We start from the raw sequence: 13094 nt of genomic DNA on the forward strand, positions 1-13094 counted from the left end.
TTGAAATTTTCTTTCAACTAAGTTTTTCTAGAATAACTGCAACGCATAATAAATTGCATACAAATTAGAAGAAATTTTATTAGATTATATATAATAATATTACAAAAGAAAAATTATATACTTTAGTCAACTACTTTAGTTATTTTTCCGATTGAATGTTTCACTCTCTAATTTTTAGAGAATAATGACAACTCAAATTTTAATAACAACTCAAATTTGCTCTGCACTTGACTTGAAAGGCTGAATCAATCTTACTATGGGTATTGAAACAACAAAGACGGCCAAATAAAGCTCAACGAAAAAGGAACTTATTGATGTTAAAGTACCTCCGGAAAAATTTCTTTCTTCCCAGATTGCAATTCATCATGGATATTAGTGTTTTACTCCTCAAATTGTATGCATATTTGACTCAAAATGTCGTCGAGTTGTACACTAAATTTGAATTTATTCCAAGTGTACTTGATTTCTTTCCTTTTTTTTTTTCCCAGTTATGAGTCCACTTCCTTTAACAAGTACTACTGCTTGGTTTACCACCTATTCTCTGTACACGTGTATTCCACTTTTACGTTATCATATTTCTTTACTTCTACACTTCATTTTATTACTCTACTAGAGAAAGTACATGAAATTGTACTCTAAGCAGGGACTAACGTATGTATATTTCGGAAGTTTAACATTAATTCTACCTCTTGTGTATTTACTTTTTAAGTCCCCACGTGTCCGCAGTATCTCAATTGTCCTTTCATTTCCTCCATTTGACATATAATCCTTTTGTCTCAGTTTAAGTGATAAAGATAGACTTTTGAATCTTGTGGTTCTAAATTAAAAATGTGTATAATATAATAAAATATCCTTTGGATCTTGTGATTATAAATTTGACATGGAGGATATTTAAATTGTCAACTTACTAAATATAAAACAAATTTTAACAATACTTGAGAAATTAAAGGGGAAAATAAGAGGAAAAGAAACAAAATATGGAGACACACTAAGGAGAATTGCGGTATTTTGCAAAATATACAAATCATAAAGACTAACTAAAGTTAGTAATGCCTTTCTTCTTCACTATTCCGGTGGTCTCTTGGCCTTTCTTCTACTTCTCCGGTCTACACTCGCTCGATCTGATTTTTCTCTGGGCTGCTTGGTGGTTCATATAGTTGGTACTCTGAATTTGAGATTTTCTTTTTAATTTGTCCTGTTTAAATTAGAGTTTTGCTATTAATTTTAGTGAGTTTATTCTACAAATTTATTTGTTTAATCTTTGAATCTTGTGATTATAAACTTGACATATAGAATATTTGAATTGTCAGCTTACTAAATATTAAAAAAAAAGAGGACATAACCAAAATAAGAAATTTTTAACAACAATTGAGAAATTAAAAGGAAAAATAAGAGGAAAAGAAACAAAATATGGAGACTCACTAAGGAGAATCGCGGAATTCTTTGCAAAATATACAAATCATAAAGACTAACTAAAATAAGTAACTAAATTAATTACGTTGGGCCCTGTGCATTGGACGGGCATAGTTTGCTAGTATATAGAGAAGAAGATGCTCTCTCTTTTGAAGTCTACAGAAGCATCTTTTGAATCTAAAATAAGAGTCATATTTGTTGGGCTTGATTAACATATGATATGAACCATATTTTCTCAGCTTGATATATTAGGAATAGTCAAAGTGTTTGGCAGAAAGCTCTTGATCAGTAATAGCTTAATTGTCTCAAGCCAATAAAGGGGGTTAAAAAAAACTTGCAATTGACTTATGGGACTTGAGCTAAAAGTCACTGGGAAATCTTGGAAAAAATAAGCACTTTTGGCCTCCAAAATCTTGGCCGAACAGGCTATAAGTCTCCCATCTGCAATTAACTAGGGGCCGATTGGATCGGAGTTTTCGTAGGTAGCTACTGACCTACAGTTATTCTTAAACTTCATGTGCTCGATAGAGAAGAAACGAATAAAAGTACGCCAGTTATTTTTAAACTTCATGTGCTTGGAGAAGAAGCGAATAAAAGTGAGCTCATGTCTATGCTGTCATTATAACAAGTAACTTTCCATAACACGTGATACAATCAAACCTCTCTATAGTGGCAACTTTCGTCTGAAAACTTCATAGCTACTATAATGAGGTATTGTTATGTATGTATACTGACATTTGACGTTTGGATCTCATTTAGCCGTTATAAACAAAAGTACGCATAAATTTATTTTTCTATACTTTTTTTATATATGTTATAAACGAAAAAAAAATATTTGTTAATTTTAAAATCTCGATTGATTTTTCTGTTTCATTAATAAAAATTGAAGTGACTAATAAATTCATAACTAGTTGTACCGTACTAAGGAGCATATGCATTTTAAATTAATCAAAAATTTAAATATTTCAAGTTTGACGTAAGAATTCTACAATTGTAGGTTGTTTCATAAATTCCAGTTTCTTAGTGATAATATACCCTTGAATTAACAAAGATTTTTGTCCAAACTTTCAGTAAAAAGGAATTCAATAGCTTTCTCTTGATGATTGCCATAAATATTTTAATATTTTATTTTTATAGATAATATATTTCTTACAAAATATTACTTCCCCAGTTCAAAAAGATTGTCCACTTAGCCAGGCAAAAATAGGTAATTTGACTAAATTATCCCAAATTAAATAAGTATTGGTAGTTGGTCACTTAATACCTAATAAGGAAAAATCTGAAAGAATAATGTTAATTCTTTCTTGATTAGGTAAGTGGACACCCTTTTGAACCAAAAAATAAAGTCTAAGTGGATACTCTTTTTGAATCAGAGGGAGTATTACACAATATTTAAATATAGTTGTTATAGAGAGGTAATTTTACAAAGAATGTACCGACATAATGAACGCCACTGCTGTTATACGTAGAATGGTTTTATAGAGAAGTAAAATATAACATGAAAAATCGGTTCCTGAAAAAATCAGACCGTTATATGAAATGCCGTTATAATGAATGACAATTATAATGAATGACAATTATAAAGAGGTTTGACTGTATATGAAAATTTGAAGAATAGAGTAATTTGCTATATTGCATCGTGCTAATAATGTAAAAAATTCTTTACAAATCTGCGTACATAACTTAAATCTATATTCCATGATCATCCAAACAGATCTGATCCATTAAGGTCGTCTTAATTTTTATCTTAAAAAACTATACAAAGGGATTCACATTATTGAACACTTCGTCCTCATCATGCAATCTACTAGATTTGTGGAATTATTATAAAGAAGAAAATCAAGTACTATTCATGGATCTAAATGGATGTGCTTCCCTCGTGGTTAGCAAATCAAGCAGACAGATCTATACTAACAATGGCTTATTGCTGTGTCCATAAACAAACATTTATTAACCCGGTGGAATAATCTTATTTCACGCAAGCTGATTCAGATATCATCGTCATTAAAAAATATATATATATAAATAAATAGAGAGCCATTTATTAGCTCAAAAAATCCATGTGACCCTTCTTTCTTCTTTCTTTTAATAATCTATGCTAGTATAATCGAAAAGGATAATTTAATCAACATTTCGAGGAAGTTACCAGTTCTAAATTGGGGTAAGAAAAAACAATTTAGAACAGATTAATTTGCATTCAATGTCGGCAACTAGCTCTTTTAGTGTTTCCTGGATCCCAATTTGCTCGACACTTTTTTCCTTTTTGTCCGTGTGATAAAAGTTGACAGCTTTTTTATGCACTAATTAGAAACTAGTTGAGAACTTTTATACTCTCAACTGCTAGTAGTTTGACTTTTACATATCATATTGCTACTGACACAACTAACATGACCAGGGGTACTTTCTTCTTGTTTATCAATATATGTGTCATTCTGTTTTTTTCTTAATTCCATGTTCAAACAATGTCCAACAGATTGATTGAAGCAAAATAATGCATGGACTAATAACAGCAAATGCATATAGGTAGTAAGAAATATTACTGCAAAAGATACTTAAAGTCAGTACTTAAATCTTCCACTCGAACTGAGTTCCAAAAAATGAAAGCAAAAGGGACTAATGAAGCACCAAGTTTAATAGAGTCTATGACAATTAACCTAAACCAGGATAACACTAAGAGAGAACAAAAATTACATTCCCCAGTACAGACATTCTCTGAGTAACCATTTCTTGAACATCAACTGTGGTTCTGCGAATAACCAAAACTTAGTGGTTGCTGACAGAAAGCAGGCTGCAACAAAACAAAAAGAGAAAATGCATCAGTTACTTAAGTTGGCCTGTTATATTAACAGATATCACATACATAGTCAACAACAATAACGCCTCGGTCCCAAGCTAGTTGGGGTCGGCTATATGAATCCCACTTTACCCAGGCTTGGGACTTGCAATACAAGCAAGCTCACACAGGCGGAGTTGGACAATGTCAAAAGTAATAAATAATACTAAATAAATAATAAGTGAAACAGAGATAAACAAAAAAAAATGCACAGATGGGCAGGCGTTAACCACAAACAGTGAGCTGATTTACCCATTTTTTACAGTTGTGTAAATATAGTCTTTAGGAAATTACCATTCCGGATAACGTTAGACTTGGGTGTAATGTTTGCTCATATGTTTATATATTTCTCAATCTTACATATAAACCCTTAAACTGTCTTCTAACGTTTGCATGCTCACAAAATTTTAGACCGTGGTCTAACTTTTTCTCATAAAATTTTCAGTTTGCTCAAAAAGAATCTTTAGACACGTGGCGTAAAGATCCATCAGTTGCAAGAGAAATAAAAAGAAGGTCATTTACTAAAATAGTTGTCTCATTTTCGGACAACTACTGAAAATTTCTGCCAACAGTGTCTTGAGGCCCAGTTTTTCTTGAGCCGAGGGTCCACCGGAAACAACTTCTCTACCCCACAAAGGTAGGGGTAAGGTCTACGACTCTGCGTACACCCCAACCTCCCCGGACCCCACTTGTAGGATCACACTAGGTATGTATTAGTTGTCGGAGTGTGGTTGAGGCCCAAAAAGGAGACCTTATAATAATATGCATACCCCGATAATATTTGCCAAGAAAGATGACATCAGTCATTTCTCCTAATAGGTAAATCCATTTGAATATAGTTAGTCAAAATGCAAAGCCAGGAAAAGAACACAAAATTGCAAGATTTTAATGTTATCTCGACATCTGCCGCTAGGAAGACACCAGCAGCTAATGGTATAACTTCCATAGTTAACAGACTAGCCACTCCAAAAAACATCATTATACATGAAGTTCAGTTCTCCAAACATCAGGCCTGTGGCAAGAGGAATATGGATATCTGGTAATTGATAGATGTCATATTAATGCTACAACAGCAAAATTAGTCCCTCGAACCTTAAAGCATATTATGGAAAACATAAGATTGATAAGATTAGTCCCCGGACCCCGCGCTTAGCGGGAGCTTAGTGCACCGGGCTGCCTGATAAGATTGATATATATCTATTTTTTTTTAAGATGGTAACAGTAAGATTGATATTTTTTTTAAACGAGCACATTACTAACATCTACACTTAGACCTAAACAGCATATTACTGACAGCGTAAGATTGATATTTTTATTTACCTTAGCTTCCAAATCAGAGTTCTCATATACATCAAATACTAAATTATATAATCTGATATAGGTGCATCTTTTGGTGCTCTTGTTGAAATATTACTTTGGCCATTACACATTTCATTAAATTAAGTAAAAAAGGGCTCCTAAGAATCCCACAACAAAAAGTTGGTGATTTATCATATAAGGCCTCAAATTCATCTGAGTCATAATGATTGCTGATTCAACTCCAGTAAGAAAATGGTAACTAAGGGACATGAAGCTGATTCATACCTGAAAGAAAGCATGTCTAACTTGATCATATGAATGTGCATAAATCATGCTTTGCGATGGCCACTGCATGAATACTCCATCATTGGAGGTCTGATTAAATCCCATGGCATGATAGGGGCCAATAACAGGGTTCCTGTAGTTTGGTGACGCTTGAGCATTGGGTAGCTGACTCATTTGAGGAAAAACAGCATCGTAATGCACATATGGAGGCTGAAACTTCTGCACATCAAAAGGTGCCACGCTAAAGCACTGACCAGATGGGACATTCTTAACATACCTGCATCAGTTTGAAAGACAATTGTGTCATCTTCAGTCTCTATTTCATGTTTTAAATTGTTGCAGAACAAGAGGAGCATGGAAAGATAAAGAATTTTTCAAAAAGACACCTATATCATTTGTTTGAAAGACAGTAAACTCCACAAATTGAGATGAAGCATTGTAGAATATACAAATACTCCCTCGGTTCCAATTTATGTGACACACTTTCCTTTTTAATCAGTCCCAAAAAGAATGACATCTTTTTATAATTAGTAACAACTTGATTTTTAAACTTCCCATTTTACCCTCAATGAAATGATTATAGGCACAGAAATTTCTCAAGTTTGTTTTAGACCAAAAGCTTCAAAATTATTGCCTTTTTTCTTAAACTTAGTGCCCAATCAACCACCTTCACATAAATTGGGATGGAGGAAATATATTATACAAATGGTTTCAGAAGGCAAATAATTTACCTAACATAATTCCGGTCATAATCAGGGTCACTAAGCTCTTTCTCCCTGTCCCTAAAGATGGCAACTCGGGAAGAAGTACCACCTTCCCTGCTGCTGAGGCTTTTCTCCATATCCAAGAGTAACCTTTCATTCTCATCTATGCTGTTCTTGAGGTCAGAAGCAACACGAACCAATGTGTCTCTTGACTCAGAATTAATAGGACTATTAAAAATACGTGCACGTGCCCTGTCATACTCCTCTTTTCTCTCTTCCACAGTTCTTACTGGACTGCGTTTTGCACCCGATTCACCATCTTTTGAGGAGGTGTTACTTGGCCTTGGTTGTATTACTATTTTCATCTTCTCATATTTGTCATTTTCAGATTGTTTAGGTGGGACATCGGATAAACGCACAGCAGGATATTTGCTTTCAGGTTTTCTTGTCACCAGGATTTTGGCTCCTTGACCATCCACAACATTATCCTGAACCATAGTCTGCAAACCATAGTGTTGAGCAACACGGTGCGCTGCAAGTCGGAGGTAGGAAGTAGGAAAATGTGGGAACTCAAACTGTTGCATATCAGAATTTTGCAAGAACTTCTGAATGTCGAGCTCCATTCGTAGAACTAGCCAAATAGCAAGGAAGAACCAGATATAAATACTTTTGACTATAGAGTAATTATTCTACTAATAGAAACACACAGAAATATTAAACAATGAGTTAGTTCGTGCACTATACACAAGAAGGTAATCACCCATTCTCCCAACAGAACAAATTGTCAGTAAAACCTTCAGCAGAGAACTAATTTCTACTTCTATGCTAATTATCATTATAGTGCTCTCACAGACAAACAATCAGCATACATCACACAACTCTTTCTGGTGCTATAACACTAAAGCAAGATAAAACATCCACGCAGCAAACCAGAGGCAAAATAAAACACAAACAGTTGGTTTTAGGGCTATCAGGATGCTTTTCCTGATATATTCACCAGAATGCTACAATTGGTGATTCCTGGACGCCTCAAGGTTGGAATCTGATGGAGCCTTTTATGTTAAGAGGTTGTACATGAGAAGGAATTGGGCTGCTAGTGAAGGGAGGCCAGGTTTATGGAAGAATGTTTGGAGAAGTATAGCACCTATAAAGGTGAGATGTTTCTCTTGGCTGGTTGTAAGAAGGGCATGCGTAACTTAGGAGGTGCTACGGAGAAAAGGTCTAACAGTTGTGCCTAGATGTTTTCTATGTATGGAGGCAAGAGAAACAAACAACCACCTATTCCTTCATTGTAGATTTACTGCTGACTTGCTGAGTTGCTGGATTAGAAGAGGGGAAAGCAAGAGCCAGAAAAAATGGTGGAGAAATGGGAGATGCTTTGAAGATACATCAAATTCTATTCAGAAAGCGAAGGAGAATTGTATTGTATCTTTCTATTTTTGGTGTAAAGAACAATGTCTAGAGAATGTAGATGATCTTGTAGATTTATTAGGAGCATTGTAAGTTTATCTCTACCTTTAAAATCTTTTTATTAACTGTCCTTTTTGGAGGTTGCCAGCATATCCTTAATGCTGAGGAATATAACAGTACCAGTTTCTCAAAAAAATAAAACACTAATAGTAAAGCTTATGCAACATACATTTCCACGCATAACATTAAGTCAACATAAAGAAGGTAATCGCCCATTAACCCAACAGAGCAAATTATCAGTAAAACCTTGAGCAGAGTATTAAATCTTCTACTTACTATGCTAATTACCATGTTAGTACTCTCACAGATAAATAATCAGCACACATCACACAGCTCTTTCTAGTGCTATAACACTCAAAGCAAGATAAAACATCCTTGCTATCAGTCGAGCAGGGGAGCAAAACAAAAGCAAATAAATCACAAACAATAATGCTTATGCAATTTCTGCACATAATATTAGGTCAGCATTAAGAAGGCAATCACCCATTCTCCCAACAGAACAAATTATCAGTAAAACCTTCAGCAGAGAATTAAATCTTCAACTTCTATGCTAATTAAGATGTTAGTGCTCTCACAGACAAATAATCAGCATACATCATAAGGCTCTATCTAGTGCTATAACACTAGGGGTCATTTGGTAGTTGGTTAAGAGTAATGCAGGGTTTAGTTACAAATGTAAATAATACATAGATTCTCTCATAACTTATAACCCAAACACCGTACTTGGGGTACTGAATTTTATACATAGCAACTAAAAAGCTACCAAACATTAACCTGAATAATTCACTTCCTAACCAGCGACCAAACAACCCCTAACAGTACTACTTATGCAACCTACATTTCAACACATAACCTATTCTCCCAAGTCCCAACAGCACAAATGAACAGAATATTTAGCTTATCTGCGACTAAATTCAACTTCTCGAACCCAACCAAATTACTAACACCGATCATTTACACATATAAATAAGCTCAATTAGTTAATCATTAGATTCAGATCTACAGCTAATCAATCACCAAAATTCCACATATTCACAACAAACCCACATCAGCAAAAACAAAAACAAACCCAAATCCAGCATAATTAAACCTAAACCCTCAATTACATGAAGTTTGTTGAAAAAACAAAAAATAAATCAAACCCAGATCAGCAAAAACAAAAATAAACCCAATACTCTGCACAATTAAACCTAAACCCTAAAAAATAGTAACACATGCTAGTTAATTACATGCCATTTGTTGAAAACAAAAACAAAAACAAAAAAAGCTAATAAACCCAGATCAGCAAACTTAAAAATAAACCCAATTCAACATAATTAAACCCTAACCCTAACCCTAACAAATACATGAAATTTGTTGAATAAACAAAACAAAAAATAATTAGCTATGTTACTTACTGGTGAGGCGATGACGTGGATTTTGAAGAGCTTCAACCAAGAAAGGATCCACCATTGACAAATAACCACAACCCGAATCCATATTAGAAAGAAAAAGAAAAAAACTAAGAAATTATAAGGGGTAATATATGTATGTATCCAATAAATTGGAGGGTTTTTTTCTCAATTTTTTTTTTTTTTTGTTTCTCTTTTCTTCAACCCCAAAAGGGAGGAGAAGAAGAAGAGATTTTTGTTTAAGAGCTCTCTCTTTCTATTTTGAGAAGCACAAAAAAGAGAGAGAAATTGAGAATAGAAAACCCTATTGCCTTCTTATCCCCTTCCTTCCCCCAAAAGAAAAGGGTCTCATTCTATTCAATGGGGATTGGGTTTTGTCTTTTTTTTTTTTTTTTTAATATAAAAAGATCTTATGTTAAAAAAAAAAAAGGGGACAAAGGGTGTGTTTTTATGGAATGTGAAAGGTTTTATTACGAGGAATATGGCCAATTTATTAGCTAAAATATCTGTTTTGGCACGGACCACGTCCACTTGTGTGGGCCTCTGAGGGAAATTGAGAGCTTGAAATAGCCAATTTTAAGGTGAAAAAAAAAAGAGACAAATATAAGGTTCCTTTTGTTTTTCTCAAAAGTTTTTATAAATATGGTAGGATAATTTATGGTAAATTTTCTTCTTCTTTTTTAGTTAGAATTTTCGAGTTCAACCCTGAAAATAAATTCCTCTTTGACAGGGAGCACTAGAACTTTCATAGTGGGATTTTTAGTTTTTATGGGGTGAATTTGGACTAGTCGAGCTAATTAATTGCTGAGCTTTGAGAATGGAGTCTTTTTTAATAGGGAATGTCGAAACCCTATGGTGGGTATTTTATGACTCGAATATGAATTTGTCGAGTTAATAGGTTTTGAATCCTGCAAATTGAAACACTTTATAATAGGAAGCGCTAAAACTCCCATAATAGATTTTTTATGGAGCAAATTTGAATTAGTCAAGACAGTAAATTCTGATTATCAAATACGAAAGAGAAAAGTAAGGCAGCATGATTATTTTATCACTTTCATTTCTACCACGTCTGATGTCATTGACGTAGACTAATCTTTAAGGAAGATGCAACTTAATTCGATACGAAGTAATTTAGATCTAGTGGAATCAAACAATATTTGCTCAAAGGTACTTCTAACTTGGCAAAGCTACAAATAGTTCTCAAATTCTGCTGGATGATACTGAAAATACAAGCCCATGGACTATCCCTATTCTTATGTGTTAAGATTTGCAGGCTTGAGTTGCTAGTCACCAAAACTATGGTTATCTTATTGTACTATAACAGAAAATATAAGCCCAATACAAAAATTTATGGTCCTGATATTAAAACATGCCCTTCCATTAGCATCTCAAAGTGTATGTTTTGGGTTTAATTAGATGAACAGCAAGGCTTTGACTTCTAATTATGAAGTGGAAAGCTTTAGTATTCCTCAATCACCCGTTTAGTTCCGTCTATGGTATTTTCAAAGCGTTGCAAGTGTTATCCTATTTTGAAGATTTTACGTAAATCGTCTCGATCTATTATCACAATTCAATTTACATGTCATGATCTGGATTTGAATGTATAATAGAAGCTCGAAAGCTTTGATTCTTGTCCCAAACTGAATTCAAAGGCAAATATAGCTTCTTCGACTGAAATTTCTTCTATTGCATCCTCATTTTGGTTGTCCATATATATTATCCCTCTAATTATTAATAGTTACACTTCCCGAACTCAGTTTATATGCCACAAAAGTGGTACTCTCTTACACGAGGATATGGACACAAAGCTCTTTTTATTTCATAAACCACTCAAAATAATTCTTCCAGAAAACAAATACATACCACCTTAAAAAGAAACAACAGAGGAATTGAAGCAATAAGAATGAAAGTTGATACAAGAAGCTAAGTTCAACTATTTATGCTAGCAGCTGCTCCAGTTCATGCTTGAAAACTGACATAGTATTACTGTCCTTCAAACATATCCATGCGTCTATTCCACGGCTATCTCTTGAATCCATCAATAATACGAAATCTCTCATTGCCTTTTGATTTACAGTTAACCATGACGGCTTTCCCCATCCAAAATCAACATCATAAAATTGGTAGCCACACAAGCTACTAATTTGCACTCCTACCTCGCCTCGGATTTGTGCGGGAATTAGCTCCATGAAGTCATAGGGAATAGCCAAAATCGCCTCATCTCGACTATGTTTCTCCACATATTTTGAACTTAGTTCTATTAATGATTTTCTTATACAAGTGACTAAGGTGGCCAAGTCAGAGCCATCCATATTCTCAGCGCCTTTACATGCAGCCGTGGCAACTGCAACTGCATTTCCTACACAATGGTTTGGCAATGGTGGGACAAACCGCTTTCGTATATTTACTAGGTGGGCCAATTTTGATGGCCCTAAGTTAGTAGCAACCATGACACATTTCCAAATCAGAGCTGACACAGCTTCAACACGTGTGGGCTTTGGTACATCATCGCTCACAGCCTTAGCCTTGAGCGATGCTATAGTAGAAGCATCAAAGGTAAATAATTTAGCAACACGTTGCTCATTACAAAAGAATTTGGTAAATTCTAACTGCAAATTAGGCACGTTTGAAACATATGGAATAGGTGGTGGTAAGAATTTTGCAGCTGCAACCAATTCAGATGAATCGTTGCAGCTGCTACCTCGGGCAGTTATTCCCCAAGCATTGGCGAGGGTATACAACGTGGCCCCATCAGCAACTTGGTGAAAAACACCCATACAAATAGCCATAGCTCCACACTTGAAAATGGTGACTTGGACAAGCAGGGGATATAAGGTCGAATTATGGAATATTAACGAGCCATCTTCAACAACCGCACTTGGGAGGAAATCTTCACTTAACTCAGGATTTCTAAGAACGCTTTCAAACTCATAATTAAGAGCAAATGCCTCATAAAAAGGCACCCCCTCATCGTTGCACTCAATTGAGCAGTTGTCCTTAATTCGACCAGCAAAAGGATAAAAGCGAGCAAGAGTTTCAGACAAAGATTTCTTCAAAACGAGTAATCTTGATGAATTGACTGACCTTGCTTGCTCATAGGAATATGATTCACCAGCATCTATTGGAGGTGGAAAAAATAGAGCTAAAGGAGCATATAGGGGTATTCCCGTTTGATCCAAAAAAGAATATTCAAAGCATTTAAGGTGATTAGGAGTATGAAAAAGAGGTCTAATGAACTCCATAGAAACTATCTCAATCTTTCTTTCCATGACTAACGAACTTTAGTTTTCTGGCTAGCTAGTTTTGTCTTGGTTGAACTCAATTGTGCAACTCTCAAGTATAATTTTTTGCTTATATAGTAATCGATGTATCAAGTTTTTGTATTGCCCTCCCATATATTATGTATCAATTTGCAGTCTATTTTTTTTTTTAAATCAAACTGGTGGATCATGTGGTATCAATTAATTAATGCAGACGTAATGTTATTTTAATTTATTCACAAACTGATTTGTTTCCCACTACTTGTATAGGGTGAAAATTGACTTTACATGTGGCATGAGATGGTATCGATGTGTGGCCGACAGAAACAATTAATATGCATTTCATTCTACGCGAACACGGCGCAAAGAGTACGGAGCAATTGCCACGGAGTATTTTTGAAGTTCAGGCGTTACATATCCGGACCGGATATGTAGTCAT

The 13094-nt window shown here is 34.6% G+C and overlaps 2 protein-coding genes across 2 annotated transcripts; both read right to left on the reverse strand.

The window, feature by feature from the left end:
* Window positions 1-3933: 3933 nt before the first annotated feature.
* Window positions 3934-9761, reverse strand: LOC132607578 (uncharacterized). Its single transcript, XM_060321607.1, has 4 exons — window positions 9402-9761; window positions 6562-7165; window positions 5831-6107; window positions 3934-4201 (listed from the first exon to the last, which is right to left on the reverse strand). Exons 1-4 carry the CDS (start codon window positions 9481-9483, stop codon window positions 4148-4150), a joined length of 1017 nt encoding a protein of 338 aa, XP_060177590.1. The 5' UTR covers window positions 9484-9761; the 3' UTR covers window positions 3934-4147.
* Window positions 9762-11192: 1431 nt separating this feature from the next.
* On the reverse strand, window positions 11193-12715 carry LOC132605521 (vinorine synthase-like). Its single transcript, XM_060318650.1, has one exon. It carries the CDS (start codon window positions 12662-12664, stop codon window positions 11333-11335), a length of 1332 nt encoding a protein of 443 aa, XP_060174633.1. The 5' UTR covers window positions 12665-12715; the 3' UTR covers window positions 11193-11332.
* Between the last annotated feature and the right edge of the window lie 379 nt (window positions 12716-13094).

The sequence above is a fragment of the Lycium barbarum genome, chromosome 8 (genome assembly GCF_019175385.1).
Source record: "Lycium barbarum isolate Lr01 chromosome 8, ASM1917538v2, whole genome shotgun sequence".
NCBI classification, from domain to species: Eukaryota; Viridiplantae; Streptophyta; class Magnoliopsida; order Solanales; family Solanaceae; genus Lycium; species Lycium barbarum.

Bases quoted from the DNA above. Each gene is read 5' to 3' on its own strand.
- LOC132607578 (XM_060321607.1), bottom strand. From the start codon at position 9,483: ATGGATTCGGGTTGTGGTTATTTGTCAATGGTGGATCCTTTCTTGGTT. The intron at 6,108-6,561 runs GTAAATTATTTG...AAACTGATGCAG, and splicing joins TATGACCGGAATTATGTTAG to GTATGTTAAGAATGTCCCAT. The intron at 4,202-5,830 runs GTATGAATCAGC...GTTTTGTTGCAG, and splicing joins TTAGACATGCTTTCTTTCAG to CCTGCTTTCTGTCAGCAACC.
- LOC132605521 (XM_060318650.1), bottom strand. From the start codon at position 12,664: ATGGAAAGAAAGATTGAGATAGTTTCTATGGAGTTCATTAGACCTCTT.